We start from the raw sequence: 17,274 nt of genomic DNA, 5'->3' as shown, positions 1-17,274 counted from the left end.
CTGTTGTGGTCTATTGGAAACAATGTTATCTATACACAATGGAATATGCACAATCCTCCAAGCAATAATTTGGATCAACACTGGATTTTTGAAAATAAAAGTCTCAGTGATGTGAGGGGTAGTGAGATTGTGGGCCAGCAATGTGGTAGGCTTAATTGTTTATCTCCACTTCCAAGTCTACAGTAGCCTCAACCTTTTTTCAAGCTGAAACCAATACTTGTTTGTAAATCTAAACTATTATTCCTATGTATTTTATTATTGCAATGCTTTTCAGCTGGTTTCTTTTCTCCAACATTCATTAACAAGATCATCCAAATTTTAACATGTATTCCAACTCACAACAAAACTGTTGGCCCATTTTATTCCATCATAAGCCTGGGATTTGGTGTGAGTTAGAATATATGCCTGCTGTCTGATCTTCTGAGTGCCTCCAACAGTTTGCTTTCTGCTTAAGTAGAGTCAGAGAGTAATGGAGTTTTACTGCACAGAAACAAGCCCTTTGGCCCAACTTATTCATGCCAACCAAACTGTCTACCCAAACTCGTCCTTTGGCCTGTGTTCAGCCCATATCCCCCCCCACCCCCTCCCGAACCTTTCCTACGAGTGTACATATGTAAATGAGTTTAAAACATGACTATTGTACCCACCTCAACCACTACCCACTGGTAGCTTATTCCATCTACTCGCCGTTTGTTTTTAAAAGTGCACCTCAAGTCCCTTTTGAATCCAATGGAAATTGGACTCCGGAGACAATTATGATTGAAATTGAACAGAAAATAGATGATAATAAATCATAGTATAGAGGGTGAAGTTCAAAAGGAAGAATGAATTCAACAGTTACGGCAAGGACACTGGGAAGTATGCTAGATTGTGGTTTAGTAAGAGTGTGAATCAATAAGGATTGCTGCTCCAAACAACACAAGAGATTCACTGAATCCAATGAGTGAAAAATAGATGAATGGAAAGAAACGACATGATTAATTAACCCAGTATATAACATGAAACACAGACGCTGTGATTGTAGTAAGAACATAGAAATGCTAGAGAAACTCAGCAAGTCTCAAGGGCTCACGCCCAAAACGTCTGTAATATATCTGTAACTCCTTTAGACACTGTGAGACCAACTGAGTTCCTCCAGCATTTCTGTGTTCTTACTAAATAATCCAGTATGAAAGGTTGTTTCTCACCAGGAAGGAGATCTACACTGAACTCCCCAGGGAACAGTAACAGGGGCATGGCTTCATGCTTTTGACATGGATAGATTGGACACAATTCCTACGAAATGTCACTAAACTTGGAGGTGTGTGAACTCTGGGAAGGATAGCAATGAAAATCAAGGAGATAAAGGCAAGCTGGTGGAATATGTGAATAAGCGAAAGATGAAATTTAATGCTGAGAAATATGAAGGGTTACATTTTGGATGGAAGAGTGAGAAGTAACACAAATGAGAGATGGCAATGTTCAAACAACACAAGAACAGAGCCATGGGGACATAAATTAGCATATTTTGCAGAAAGTGTCAGGACACTTTGAAAAAGCAGATGGAAACATAAGGAATGCCAAGGTTCCAAGTACTATTATAGAATATAAGATCACGAGCAATGATGAACCTTCATAAACCTGGCGGCACGGTTAGAATTAGCACAACGCCATTATAGGGCCAGCAACCCAGGTTCGAAGCTGCTGCTGTTTGTCAGGAGGTTATACATTCTCCCTATGACCACATGGACTTCTGCCAGGTGCACTGATCCCCTCTCACATTCCAAAGACATATGGGATTAGTTGGTTAATTAGTTACATGGGTGTACCGATTGGACGAAGTGGACTCACGGGCTGGAAAAGGCATGTTGACGTGCTGTATCATAAATTAAAAATTGGTTTAGCTGCAACTGGACTATTGCTTTCAGTTATGGATGTCACATGGGGACATATGCTTCAGAGACATATAGAAGTTAATAAAATTATTCCAGAAATCACAGATTAAATAATATTTTGTGGCAGCCCTTCGCAGCGTGCCCATGGGACCTCACAAAATGAAGGACGAACACGACGATCCAGCAGGCTGCACGAGGCCCGCAACACTGCCCTCCAACAAAAAGAGCTTAACTGGCCTATCAGGGAAAGCGGATCACAAACACACCAATCAGTGCTGAGAGGGTTTTGACCACCCCCCTCAGCCTGAGAATAAAAGCAGGGCAGTGAATCCAATAAAGCTCAGTGTTAACTGCACTCAGCTGAGTTTGTGTCATTCTTTCTGGGAACAACGTGTTCTTTCTGAGCTAACCGACATGCAGCTATAACTTCTCCTGTGCTTTTGGCCCAATTACATGCATGTAACCAATTAACCAACTAACCCCGTACGTCTTTGGAACATGGGAAGAAACCCACGCAAAACAGGGAGAATGTACAAACTCCATGCAGACAACACCAGATTCAAACCGGAATCACTGTTATATGGATAGAATGTAGAAGCTCCATTTGTTCTTCTTGGAAAAGGGTTATGAAGAAATCTGTTTTAAATATTTATAAATCAAAAAAGGCACAGAGATGAGATAAAGAGAAACTATTCACATTGGCAGAATAGTAAAGAATTAGGAGACACAAATTATGGTAATTAGTGAACCTACCATGCATGATAAGCGCAAAATCATGTTTACAAAGTGACTGATTAGAATGTAATGGCAAGAATATTGTGGGAAATGTAACTGTAACTTTCAAGGGAGCTGGATAATTATCTGAAATTACATTTTCAAGATTATAGAAAGAGGGTAGGGGTGATGGGTGTGGAGGGCAATGAGACCAGCTGGACTGCTCTGTCAACATGTCAGTGTGGACTTGAGGTGAAATGAACTTTCATGCTGTATCCATTCTGAGATTCTGCAAAGTCATTGGCTCTGAGTAAATAAAAGCCATGTTCTCTGTACAAATTGGGAAGCTAACAAAGTAATAGCGCACATTGTTTGTTACAAGTGACTGGGCATTCCAAGTATTCATGCAATAATTCTGAAAAGATGCAGAATATTTAACTCCAAGAACAGTTACTAATTAGCAACGTGCATTTATTTAGAAATTCTTAGCTTGGACACGATTGAAGACTAGTTGCAAATGCTCACAAGCCACACAGATTGCTACTTTACAAACCACAAGATCTTTGCGCCTTGAAATGCTTCTATGAGGCACACCCACATCAAGGGAGGAGTGCTTTGGAAAAAAAACAAAATTAGAATTTCAGGAATGCTTCACTATTCGTATATTCTTCAAAACACAGAATACTTCATGGGTTACACATAATGAGTACAAAATGCAGTGAAAACCCTAAGCTTTGTTCATTTAACAACTGATTATTGGCAACTCATGATATAATTTGCTACTTTTCAGAAAATCCTTTTTTTTTCTGTTTAAATGTTGAGCTGATTCTAAGGGACCATTCAGAACATTTTACCCAGTCTTGAAAGCACTTTTGAAAAATGGAAACCTAACAATGGAAGGTAATTGAGAGATTGCTAAATATATACATATGAACATCACAAAAAGTCCAATTAGATACTTATATTAAGTTCCAACTGCAAACATTTATTCAGATCATGATTTAATCGACAGGAATTTTGTATTTAGTCAATGGTGTACAGCAATGCATCACAAAATGGTACAGAAAGAAAAACATGAAAGATCCAAGTTTAAAATGTCACAGTCTCAACATGAAAACTTTCTTGGCATCAAAATGAGCCATATGCTTACCCTATTATTCATCAGTTGCCTCTGCATTAAAAAAATCAGATCTTTGGCATAGATCATCTTGTCTGAAATATTGTGCAAAATTCTGTTAAATTTGTGTAAAAAATGTATACAATTATGGCAAATTGAAAATAAATTTTGACATTTTTCTGCATTATGCAAACTTACTTTCCCTAATTTCCAGTCACCACGATTCATTTGCAAAAAACAACTCAAGTGCAGAAATGACAGCAACAATTCAACAGAATTACTTTGAACTGATCCTGACAATCAGTCATGTGCAGGCTCCTCCATCTACGTAAATCTTTCTCAATCTTTCCAAGCAAGGGGAGGTCATTCAATGTATATAAATTCCACAGGTTACTGTCTACCTTTGTAACTGCCTATAATCTCCTTTTGTTTGGAGCATAATTTGACTTTGATGAGAATTTATTTTATACCCAGAAACCCATAATCTTCCAGGATATCTTGCATCTAAGCCAGAGATTCGTCGGATTTGTCAAATATCATCATCAGCAAATAAATTTATCTTATGTTCTTTCCTGATCACTCTGAACCCCCTTATGGTTGGATCCCACTGAACAAATTCTGCTAGTGGTTCTATTGCTAAAATAAATAGAGCTGGAGATAATGGACAGCCTTTTCTACTTGACCAACTGAATGGGAAAAGCTGAGACATCTGACCATTGGTGACAATCTTTGCTTGAGATTTACAATAAAATGTATTTATCCAAATTTGTCCCAATCCAAATTTCTCAAGTACTTTGGATTTTAAAAAAAACACTCTAATCTGTCAAATGCCTTCTCAGCAACCAAAGTTACAGCCACATTCAGATCAGATTCCTCCTGGACAGCACCAAATATATAATATTAAATAGTCTACAAGTTGTTGGTCAATTATCTTTTTTTCCCACAAAACCAGCTTAATCTGGATTTGTCAATTTTGGTAAATATTGTCAGTTGTTTTTGCTACAATTTTATAGTCCATATTTATAATGAAATAGGACTATATGATGTGGGTTTTAACAGACCTTTATCTTTCTTGAGCAGAACTGCAATAACAGCTGCTGAGAAAGATTCTGGAAGTGTTTCTATTTCCGCTGCTTTATTTATTACTTTCATAATGAGAGGTAACGACAATCTTTAAATTCTATGCACCAATTTTATTCACCAATTATACCTTACACTGCAACAATTGCACAGTTTAAAATCTGAAATTCCAGACTCGTGTTAGGTGTTGGAGCATTTATACATTCAACCTGGCAATATGTGAAAGTAAGATCCTTTTGGTATGATTTGGCAGAAATTTTGACAAAAGTTACAGAACTGGATTTTCCATCGAAACCAGAACTGTATCTAATGAGTAATCTTATGGTTATTGGCACAAAGCTATCAAAATATCAAGTACAGTTCATGAGGATTGCACTAGTGGTAGCTAGGAGATGCATAGCTGTTACACGAAAGTCTGACTCCCCCCTATTTATTATTCGTGGGAATATGGAAATGCACAGTTGTGCCCCCCTGGAAAAGATAACCTATAATCTTAGGAAGAAATAGGACATGTTTGTTAAAATATGGCAACCTTATTTGAATCATACTGGCTAAAGGATATAATTAACTTCTCCGAAAAGGTTTATATAATAGCATTGAATTCCTGAAGATCAAAATATGAACTAATTAATGAAAGAAAGCATGCTCCAACACCCCTTCTTTTTTGGACATTTTTTTTTAAACTGTTAGCTGTTGGGTGGGAAGGGGGTGAGATTTGAGCAATCATATGAGACTCTGTAATTTTAAAATACTATTTATATGATGTATGTAATAACGTTCTATATGAGTCTTTGAAAAATTAAAATAAAATCTTTAAAAAAAAATTCAACAGATTCTAAGGAATGCTAAGGAAGTCTAAAACCACTTGCAAGTTTGGAATATTGGATAGGTCATGAGCAACAGATACATGACAACTGTTGCCTGTGCCGAGTTCCCACTAACTCTGCACATCTATACTGTGTTTTAGTTTAGTTTATTTATTTATTTAGCACATGTAAAACAACTCATGTTGACACAGTGCTGTACAGATCAAAGAGACATCACATCAAGGCAACTATTTAAAATATAGAATAAAACGAATACGAGAGGTTAGAACATAAGTTAACAATCAGGTGCATGAGGACGACTCAAAATGCTAGTGAATAAAAGTACGTCTTAAATCTAGATATAAAAGAGTTGATAGAAGGGGCCGATTTGAGAGAAAGAGGAATGTCGTTCCACAGTTTGGGGCTGCAATTTTGAAGGTGCAATCTCCTCTGAGTTTACAATTTGAACGTGGAACAGCCAAGTGCCCCAGGTTAACCGACCCGAGGGGTCTTGAAGTGGTATAAGGAGCTAGGAGATCTGAGATATGAGAGGGGGCTAGCCCATTAAGGGCTTCATAGGAGAAATTTAAACTCAATTCTGAGCTGTACTGGCAGCCAATGGAGGGAGGCCAGAATAGGAGTTATGTGGTCCCTCTTCTAGGCACCTGTCAGGAGTCTGGCTGCAGCATTCTGAAGCAGTTGCAGACAGGATAATCGCAGTATAGAGAGTTAGAAGAGTTGAAACGGGAGGATATAAGGGCATGGATAACTTTCTCAAGATCTTTAAATGAAAGGAATAATTTGATTTTGGCAATAATGCAAAGAGCTGGAAAAAGCTAGCTTTTATTACTGCATTAATTTGTTTGTCGAACTTGAAGGTGGAATTAAATATCATACCAAGGGATTTAATTGGGATTTAATAAGTCACCAAGACTCTTGGAGATAATTTTAGTAGAATTAGGGGGACCAAATAGGAAAAAAAATCAAAATTTGAGCCATCTAACACTTTTATGTCCTCTAGAGAGTTAGTGGAGGCTGGCTATCGATGATTGGTCGTTAGGTTTCAAGGCGAGCTCGAGCTGAGTATCATCAGCACAGAAGTGGAAAGAGATGTCATGCTTTTGAATGATATGCCCAAGGGGAAGCAGGTATAAAGAAAGGGAATGCGACCTCGAATAGACCCTTAAGGGACCCCAGAGGAAAGGGTAGCTGAAGAAGATGAAAACTTTCCCATAATAACTGAGAATGTCCTATCATTAAGATATGATTTGAACCAGTTCAAGGCCGTGTCTCCATACTGGAGACGGTCTATTAAAATAGTGTAATCCACAATATCAATCACTACTCTTAAGGTCTAGGAAAATTAGAATAGCAGAGCCACCTGAGACAATAGGAAGGAGCAGATTATTATTCCTTTTAGTCAGGGCAACTCTGTGCCATGGTGGGCTTTATAACTGACTGAAATCTTTCTGATTTGGTGTTTTGGTGTAGCCAGGGCAACAATTGGCTAAGAACAACTTTTTCAAGGACCTCTGACAGGAATAGTAGTTTAGAAACAGGTCTGTAATTTTTGGGTGTGGTGGGGTCTAAGTTAGGTTTTTCAGTCAGGGCTGGACCCCAGCACATTTAAAACAAATTGGAACAGTCCCAGTGGCCAGGGAGCAGTTAATAATAGAGAGGATGCTATGTCGAAAAGATCCTTCAAGAGAGGAACAGGGATAATCTCGAGGGGGCAGGTTGTAGGTTTCATGGAGGGCACAATCTTTCTAAGGGTGGGTAATGTAATGGGGCTAAAATCGTCCAGGTTAGATGAAAAGAACTGTGAATTAGGGGAGTGGGGAGTGGGGGGGAACTTTTCCTGATGCTCTCAACTTCGTTTATGAAGAATTTAAAAAATTCTTCTCACTTGATAAGAGACGCATCAGAATTTGTTTAGGGTGCGGGACCAATGACTGAGTTGATGGTACTGAACAAGACCTTGGGATTATGGGAGTTATTGGAAATAAGGCTACCAAAATATTTTGTTCTTTCAGCCTTTACTGCTTCCTGGTATTCGCGCAGGTTGTTTTTCAAAATGTCGAGGGAAATTTGTAGCTTATCCCGCTTAAACTTTCGTTCAGCTATCCTCAACTCCCTCCTCAGGGCTTTGGTGGTACCATTCAGCCAAGGTGCAGTCTTAAGGTCAGGGTTTTATCACTTTATGTGGGACTACAGCATTCATGATAGAAGAACAGGTGGAATTAAGTAGGGAATTAAATTCCTCAGTGTTGAGGTGGGGAGAGTGCACCTCATTAATGGAAGTATTTGGAGCCGCTATAAGAGCCTCTGAGAACTTATTAGTAGTCCACGAGTTAATGTGATGGGAGAAGCATATAGGAAGATAAGATTTGTTAGGGGAGCAAGGCAGGGATAGGTCAAAAGTAATAGCTATATGGTCTGACATAAAGGTATCAATTAATACCAGTTTCTAATTGATATATCAGATGAAAGAACCTGGGTGAGAGTATGGCCTAGCTGATGAGTGGATCCAGTAACAGCTAGATGGTTCGACACAAAGGTATCAATTAATACTACGTTTCTAATGGATAAATCAGATGAAAGAACCTGGGTGAGAGTATGGCCTAACTGATGAGTGGATCCAGTTGCAAGCCGCTCCAAGTTCAAAAGCATAATGCATAAAATATATATTTGAAAAGAAAAATGTATGTATCTTGATCAATGTGGTGTATAGTGTGAAAAATAAAAAAAAATATATAAAAAAATCACTGACAAGGGGCATAGTTGGATAATACAAGAACTTGATCAAAGTTGGGCATAGTGTTTAAAAGGAAGTCTGTGAATAGAGTGATAAAATCTTTGTGTATTTTTGGTGGGCGATATACAAGAACAATTAAAAAGGGGTTGACCAGGCCCACTTTAATTAGTTGGACTTCAAAGTTGGAGAAATAACTGGAATTCAATGAACAGCTCTTGAAATACTTTTTTTTAAAAACAGCAAAACACCCACCACAATCGGAGAACCTAGGCGTGCTAAGAAAGTCAGTGAACAAAGCTCATGCAATGGAGCAATCTCGTTAGTGCCCAACCAGGTTTCTGTCAATAGTAGGAAATCCAAACCTTGTGTAGTGAAAAAGTAATTGAGGATAAAAGCCTTGTTTTATAAGGATCTGGCACTGATCAGAGACATTTTAATTGGGATAGTACCAATTTTAAAGAACAGGGATTTTGGGAGACTTCTCCACCAGGCTTCACCAATGGCCTGGCGGGGAGCTTGCAGGGTGGAGATTTAGCATCAGAGTTTGTGGTTGGGTTTATCAGTCAGAGAAAGGTGTACCTTGTCTCAAGGGAGTGTTGAGGGATGAAGCAGCAAAGTCAACTGAGTCCACCATTATCATGATGGAAAAATTAGACCAGTGCAAAGTGTCCAACAGTGAGGGATGGAGTATCATGGTCATGGCTTGTTGTGTTCAGTCTCATTGGGCGGCGACTCGTCAGACAGACTGGGTCTAGTCTCATCAGGTGGCAAACAGTCGGGCAGACTAGGTCTAGTCTCATCAGGCAGCAAGTAACTGGGTAGACCACATCCAGTCCCGTTGGGCAGCAAACAGCTAGACAGGCCAGGTCAGATTGCATTGGGCAGTTAGCGGACTGGTCAATTGGGTCCGACTCCAACTCCATCAGGCCTTGGATGTCTAGGCCAGTGGGACCCGACCTTGAGAGTTGTACGGTATGACAAGCAGGACTGCTCATAAAACAAATTTTCTCACTGCGAATTAATACACATGACAATAAACTTGATCTTGCACATTAAAAATTTTGTAACGTGGAGAATGAGTAACCATTTGGTGGGAAGTAGCACTTGCATTGCTACTAACTTTCAACATTTATCTAGGGTCTCCGTGACAAACAAATAATTATTGTTGTCCTTTAAAAATAGTTCTGAAATTAGCTCTGTGCCTATTGGAAGTTTAGTTGTAATTTTCAGAACAAATGGGGAAACTTCAGACTACAATGACCACATCGGCGGACCAGTCAGTTCTCTGCAGTTGAAGAATACACAAGCGATGGGCTGTTGACAGCTCAAGGCGAGGAATTCATGCAGACTGCAGGCAACTTGTAGTCAAAGGACTCACACCAGGGAGCAGACTGCTTGGGACTGACAGAAGGACTATTGGTTATTGGAACCAGGATACAACCTGGTGCCATCCAGGTTTGGATCTGGAGCTCAGGTTGCTGATAGCTTGGAATTAAGTCTGGGAGCACTGAAACCAAATTCACAGACACCCAGTTACTCTAAAGGGACTCTATTTTGCTTCTATGTACCGGGTAGAGCATTCTGACTGATTGCATCACTGTCTGGTATGGAGGTGCCAATGCACAGGACAAGAAAAAAACTACAGTGTTGTGAACTCAGCCAGTACCATCACAGGCATCAGTCTCCACTCATTGAGGACATTTACACAAGATGGTGTCTTAAGAAAAAGCCTCCATCCTCAAGGACCTTCAGCACACAGACGGTGCCCTCTTCACACAGCTACCATCGAGAACAAGGTACAGGTGTCTGAGCACAAACTGCCAGTGGCACAGGATAATTTGTTCCCCTCTGCCATCTGTTTTGTGAACCGACAATGAACTCAGACACTTCCCTCACTTTCTCACAATTTTTGCACTAATTTAATTATTTTTAAAAGTAATTTGAAAGTAATATTTGCACTGCAACACTGCCCCAAAACAACAAATTTCACAACAATAAATTCTGATTCTTTTTCTGACTGTAAGGGGTGCCGGGCAATTTTTACCGACAGATAATCCTTGTCTGCCTTACTGAGGACTAAATGCAATTTTGTGTAATATTACATCTGTTTTATCACATGATAATAAAAGAATTTTGAAAGTGAGAAATTGGGCCAAGAAATGGCAAATGGAATGTAATTCTGATACACGTCAAGTTAAGTTTATTGCCATCTGATTGCACAATTACAATCCCACGATGAACTGATGTTGACACTCGGTAAATGGTAGGTTCCAGGAGAGGGTTGTGGAATAGACCTAGGAATACAGGAACAAAGTCCCTCAAAATGGTGACACAGGCCGATAGAATGTTTGGCATGCTTCCCTTTAATTGATAATGGTAAGGATAAGGAGCAGATCACATTTGGAGGATTGAGTGCAGTTCTGGGTCAAATTATAGCAAGGACATCATTATTTTATCACTGTGACCCTTTGCCAGAAATTAGAAAGAGGAATCCACAGATTAGTTTTCAGTTGGACAGAAGGTGGGTAAGGATGTGCACAGAACACTGAAAGGGATCACTCAGAACACTTGAAGTGATTCTGAGAAACAGGATTTATTTGGAAAGGCAAGCATTGATAAGGAATCGACATCATGGCTTTGTTCCTGGGAAATAATCCTCACACTTTTGATTGAGAGAAGAAACCAAATGGATTGATGAGGGCAGGGCAGAACACATTGTCCACATGGGCTTTAGCAAGACATTTGACAAGAGCCTGCATGGTTGGTTGGCCAAAAAAGGAATACAGAACCGTACAGCAAAACAATAGGTCCATCAGTCCATAATGTCAGTGCCATGTGCCTGCACATGTCCTACTTCCCTCCAGTTACCACCTACTCATGTTTCTGTCCAAATACTTCTTAAACCATGACCATCATATCCGATTCAATCACCACCAATGGTAGAAGAAGTAACAGTTGCATTGTTAAAAGCCATTTTAACGAGGAGTCACGTGATGGAGTAGTGGCCGGACGGTGAACTCCAGCCCTCTCCAGAAAAGTCGGGAAAAACAAAGGAAAACACAAAGGCACAGAAATAAAAGTTACAGAAAAGTGAGTATAAAGGTGGAAAGAAGATGGCGACAAAAAAAGAAAAATCGAAAGCAACGGTAAGAAGAGAGGAAGAGAAGACAAAGGAGGAAAAAGGTGAAGGCCTTACCTGTCCGAAGAGGCCCGCTGCGGAGAGAGAAACCCGCTCCCTCAGGTCGGTAAATAATGGACTACAAAAATGGCTCGCAGAGCCGAGTAAAAGTGCGCAACCGCGCATGCGCGATACTTCGCGCATCCGCGATGCGAATGAAAAAAAACACACCGACGGGAGGGGGGACCAGCTGGGGAGTCGATCTCCACAGCCGGCAACGACAGCTGCAGAACACCTGCAGCAAGAAGAGACCACAGAAGACAATAGAAACAAGAAAGAAGAGGAGGAAAGGGCACCAAAGAAACAACAGATGGTCAACCCAGAGGAAGAAGAAGAGGAAGAGGAAGAGTACAGTGAAATAGAAGAAGAAAAGAAAGGCAAGATAAAGGATATACTTGCTCTTATTAAAGGATACATGGAGTCATTTAAAGAATGGCAAACACAGGAATTTAAGGATTTAAGAAAAAGAATAAACAACACAGAAGAGAAAATAAATAAAATGGAGATGACCTTAACAGAAATGGGAAAGAAAATGGACAAGATGGAAGAGCGGGCAGTAGCAGCAGAAATGGAGGTAGAAGACTTAAAAAAGAAATTGGAGAAATCTAATAAAAAAACTAAAGAGACACAAGAACTACTAGCTCAAAAAATAGATACAATGGAAAACCATAACAGAAGAAATAACATAAAGATAGTGGGCCTTAAGGAAGATGAAGAAGGCAAGAATATGAGGGAGTTTATAAAAGAGTGGATCCCTAAGACCCTAGGATGTCCAGAACTACAGCAAGAAATGGAAATAGAAAGGGCACATAGAGTATTGGCCTCTAAACCACAACCACAACAAAAACCAAGATCTATTGTAGTAAAATTCCTAAGATATACTACAAGAGAAAAGGTACTGGAGAAGACAATGGAAAAAGTAAGAGAGGGCAACAAACCACTGGAGTATAAAGGGCAAAAAATCTTCATTTATCCAGATATAACTTTTGAACTCCTAAAGAAGAGAAAAGAGTTCAATACAGCAAAGGCGATTTTATGGAAGAAAGGGTATAAATTTATACTAAAGCATCCAGCGGTATTGAAAATATTTATTCCAGGACAACAAAACAGACTATTCTCGGATCCAGAAGAAGCACGAAAATTTGCAGAACAATTACAAAAATAGACTGAGGGAGGAAGACGGGTAATGAGAGTTAAAATGATAACGATCGATATGTATGTGGGTAAAGACAAAAATAGACTGAGGGATGAAGACGGGTAATGAGAGTAAAAATGATCACGATTGATATGTATGCGGGTAAAGAGGTATAAGAGTGAATAGAGACAATGAGCATACATGAATGTATCTGTACTTAGAGGAAAATATAGATAGTATAGACAAGAATTAATAAGGGAAGGTAATGGAATAGAGAGAATAAGGAGGGAATTAAAAGAGTGACCTTTGTGACATATGAAAAGTGAAATCTTTTCTGGGGGAGGCGGGGTGGGGGGAAATAGTGGTCACTGCAAAATCAGTTGACGCTTGCGAGTGGATTCGCAAATCCAAATGGAGAGGGGAGATGTGGTTGTCCGACAAGGGATAAAGGACAACTCAGGAGGGGAAGGGGAGATTGGGGATAAATAAGATAGAAATAGGAGAATAAGGAAAATGTTGGATGTTGTTGGAATGTTGTCTTATAAAGAGTTGAAAATAAGAAAACAGAAATGGAAAAGGAGGAAAGGTAATGATGGAAAAACGGAAAGAGAAGATAAACAAAATATAAAAGGGCTACGCTGAACTATATGTCTTTAAATATTAATGGAATACATAACCAAATTAAAAGGAAGAAACTACTAAATTTAAATGAATAAATGTATTCCATTAGAAAAAATAACAGATAGGTTAAGAAATAATATTGAAATATTCGAACAAGTATAGGAGCCTTACATTAAATACAATAGCGAAAACCTACCGGGGACAAACAGTACCTAAGTTGATGGAAGGAGAAGGAAAGAAAAGAATGGACTCAGTAGAATTTCTGGTGTAATTTTGTTGAATGACAACATTGTCTGACTGGCTTAATGCAACCTAGATTGTATACCTAAAATGGATGAGAGGGGGGGGGTGGGGGGGTGGTTTGGGAGGAAAGGGGGGGGAGAAAAAGTCACTGTATATGTGTGAAAAAGAAATAGTGTATATCATGGCTAATGTGATTTATGGTGTGAAAAATAAAAAATTTAAAAAAAAAGCCATTTTAACTATGTACTGCTACATGATAGGAAAGGTATGGAGGGATATGAACAAATAGGTCCAGCTTTGGGTCCAGATCAGCCCTGGTCAAGTTGGGCCAAAGGGTTTGTTGCGTTCTTTTGCATAAGCTAGCTCATAACTGATTCTGATGACATTTTACTGAACAGTAAACATCGAAATTGTAACATTAAAATTGTTACTTCTAAAACAATTTCACTCCTGGCTTTACATAAGCATTGACACACTGCACAACCATTTTACATTGTTGCACTTTTATTGAACTGCAAATGCAGATAACTAAGCAAATGGTATTCCACCTGTTCTCATTTATTTTGCTAAAATACTACTTAATGTCCAGAAGTACAATCTAGAAGATTTGTGCTTAACTGTTCCAACAATGAAGCCAGCTGAACCACCACCATCTCCCAAGACTTCATCTCCTTTTAGAATTATCGTTCATTAGCAAGCTAAGTTTGGAGTCAATTTACAACCAGTGTACCATAAATGTCTTGTTCAGTAAAAATAATTGATCTTAAACTATGAGACACAAAGCTGACCAGAACCAGCGAAGTGGTGGAATTGAAGGACTAACTGGCTGACTGCTACTACCACTCTGAACAGACAGAGCATCATTGCCTGTTTACTGTCCGATAACTACAAAAGGAAATGGAGAACAGATGAACCTGATAACAAAAATAAAAATGGAAGGAAAAAAATATTTACAAACCGGATAATGTCGGTGAGCCCTGAAAGAATGCTGAGCGCGTTTGGCATTCTCCTGGGAAGGAGACAGCAAACAGAATCAGAAAATGAAATGAGTAGATGAACTACTGCAATATTATGATTTCCAAGTGGTGCATATTCAATCAGGTGAACAGATAATGTTAATATATTCAAATAATAACCACACACAAAATACAAGTTTTTTTAAGAACAGAGACAGTTTAAAAAAAAACAGGCCACAGAAATGTCATTTACGTGTTATTAAAAAACAAAGTTAATTCAAGCACTCGGATCTTTTGTTTAAATTCACTTTGCCTCCTCAAAAGGTGACACACACTGATCAATGAGAGGACCTGAGAAATACATCTGGAGATTTCCCTATTTACAGCAACAGACCAAAACAATTGGAATCCCGTTGCAGCACAAATTACACCAAATTAAACCAAGTATTTAATTTGTATTGATTCTCTGTTGAGCAGGATTACACTTGGCAGGTCTAGTAAAAAAATATGAAACATTGCTTCCTTTTTTAGACTGAAGGTACAGCATGTCTGATTGGCACAATGTAAGCTTGAGAAGAGGGCAACAGGAGAGTATGAATGAATTAAGGGAAGATCCAGAATTAATTAAGCCATAATGGGAACGTAATCAGTGTAAAGAGGAGGAGCGTTTCCTGAACTATCTGTGAATACCGTCCAACAAGGAAAGACAAACACTGAATGTTGGGAACACTCAGCAATGAGAGCACTGGTTGAAAGCCAAACAGAAAAGTACCTGTAATGGGTCAAATCTTGGAATAACATGGAGCAACATGGAGTGTGCTCCAACAGGAGAAAGTCTAGGAAACTGAGAACACCTCATCATGATTAAATCAAAGTACTGTTAAAAAACCAGGAACAGGAGCAACTGCTACCCCAGCTCATTGAAGGACACTTACTTTGCACTTTATTTATTACTGAATATTTATTTTCCGTATTGTATAGTTCGGTTACATTTCTTTCTTTATTAACATTTCTCTCTTTTCTTGAGGACCCAGGAAAATACTCCGTTTTTATGGCAAGGATTGACATAATGCAAAGCAAGATCAAATCTATAAAACAACTGCAATCCTCAAAATTGTCTGTACATTTTGAAGCACCTTCTGAAAATGCAGAGGAGGAGCCATGCTTCAAGAGGCAGGAAAACTTGCACACTGTGGCAGCTACTCAAGTGACTCCTCTCTGGAAGAAGTGCTTCCAATGAATGAGTCAGGGCTCTGTTTGAAGTGGATCCCGTCAATACATTCATACTAAGGGATATAAGAAAGCCACTCCATACGCCCAGGTAGGCAAAGACTACCTTACCTTTGTCATTCCAAGCAGTTCTTAATCTGCAACTCAGAGAACCTACATGATCTAAATGAAAGGGCTCACTTTAATGTAATGATCAAATTTTTAAAAAGCCCCTCTTCCATCTTCATCAAACTATGCCAGAAATAACCTTGACAAAAGAATCTTGCTCATCAGTAACCAGTTAACAGTGAAGACAATGATGAGAAAATCTAAACAGCTTCACTAATTTATTGATCATAATCTGGGTCCAATCATTATATTCAAGGCTGACTTTTCAAAGCAAGTCACAAGACACATCTGTTTAAGATCAATAATTCAAAATATCCTGTACAGTGTCAATCTTGCCACAGATTGTGTCCGTACCTCTTGGGATGATATAGTCAATGCAATATTGAAGGATGCCTGGAGGAAATGATGGGTACAGTGCATGCATCACTCTCAATTCAATCAGCATACATTAGATTGGAGTTAAAATAAAACTGTTAATTCAAACAATGCCAAGAAAACAGATGCACGCAAGAGGTGTTGGTTCATAAATTCAACATCAGGCACCAATGCACAATGCAACAAACATCAGGCGTAATACCATCCACTGGTGAATCTCTCCCCATTTCCTGCCAGATGAGCGATAAATCTATACAATGAAGGAAAAAGGAAAAATCTACCTGAATATTACTTGGAAAACTACCTTCAAGCTTTTATCAAGTCAAGTTTATTATCATCTGATTGCACAGTCCAACCCGACGAAACAGTATTTGTTCTCCGGTCCTCAGTGCAAAACACACAAGCCCACCACCAGACATAATGCAAATACAGACAACAATACATATGGAGCACAAGTATTCATATAAGTATGCAAATCAATAAATATAGTATCGCAAGTATGAGAATTCAGACAAATGCTCCAACATCAATTTGTGCATAGTCGAGCTGAAAATACCCAATATCTCAAAATTTCACTTTGGCAGTCTTGGTTTAAAACATTGAAGGTCACACCATGAGAAGCAGTTTCATAAAGCAACACAAGTCACTTAGATCAGTGCATTACGAAACTGCCAAGCCTCACATGCTGACCTTTTTAAAAAAATTCAAAATCCAAATTCCTTGCAACCCCCACCACTGTTACAGTAATGAAAATGAACTTAACAAGTCGCCAACAGAGTTCAGATCAATGGCCACCAGTGTCTTAACCTTAAAGCAGCACAGCACAGCGGTTAGCGCAACACTATTACAGTGACAGCAACCTGGGTTTGAATCCAGCACTGTCTTTAAGGAGTTTGTACATTCTCCCCAAGTCGGCTTGACTTTTACTCTGGGTCCTCTGGTTTCCTCCCACCCTTCAAAACTTATGGGGGTTGCAAGTTGATTGGTCTATTTGGGTGGCTGGAAGGGCCTGTTATCGTGCTGTACGTCTAAATCCAGCCTGGTAGAGATAAAAGCCTGGCATTTGTACTATTAAATAAATT

The 17,274-nt window shown here is 39.1% G+C and overlaps 1 protein-coding gene across 46 annotated transcripts in view; it reads right to left on the bottom strand.

Annotated features, from left to right (window-relative positions):
• The window catches only part of lrrfip2 (leucine rich repeat (in FLII) interacting protein 2), a 100,659-nt gene that overhangs the window by 63,510 nt on the left and 19,875 nt on the right, over positions 1-17,274 (bottom strand). For 26 of the 46 annotated variants that reach the window (XM_069920323.1, XM_069920330.1, XM_069920335.1 and 23 more), the window contains exons 4-8: positions 16,395-16,442; positions 16,172-16,210; positions 14,482-14,532; positions 3,739-3,759; positions 3,142-3,201 (exon numbers count right to left, since the gene is read on the bottom strand). The exons of 9 other annotated variants lie outside the window; for them this stretch is intronic. In XM_069920323.1, the coding sequence (XP_069776424.1) occupies positions 3,142-3,201; positions 3,739-3,759; positions 14,482-14,532; positions 16,172-16,210; positions 16,395-16,442 (219 nt within the window). Of the gene's footprint in view, positions 1-3,141; positions 3,202-3,738; positions 3,801-14,481; positions 14,533-16,171; positions 16,211-16,394; positions 16,443-17,274 lie in introns of those variants that run through there. 11 more of the 46 variants (XM_069920327.1, XM_069920369.1, XM_069920332.1 and 8 more) reach the window with 8 other exon arrangements.

The sequence above is a fragment of the Narcine bancroftii genome, chromosome 2, assembly GCF_036971445.1.
Source record: "Narcine bancroftii isolate sNarBan1 chromosome 2, sNarBan1.hap1, whole genome shotgun sequence".
Lineage (NCBI taxonomy): Eukaryota > Metazoa > Chordata > Chondrichthyes > Torpediniformes > Narcinidae > Narcine > Narcine bancroftii.
This window is presented reverse-complemented; position numbering and strand designations above follow the sequence as displayed.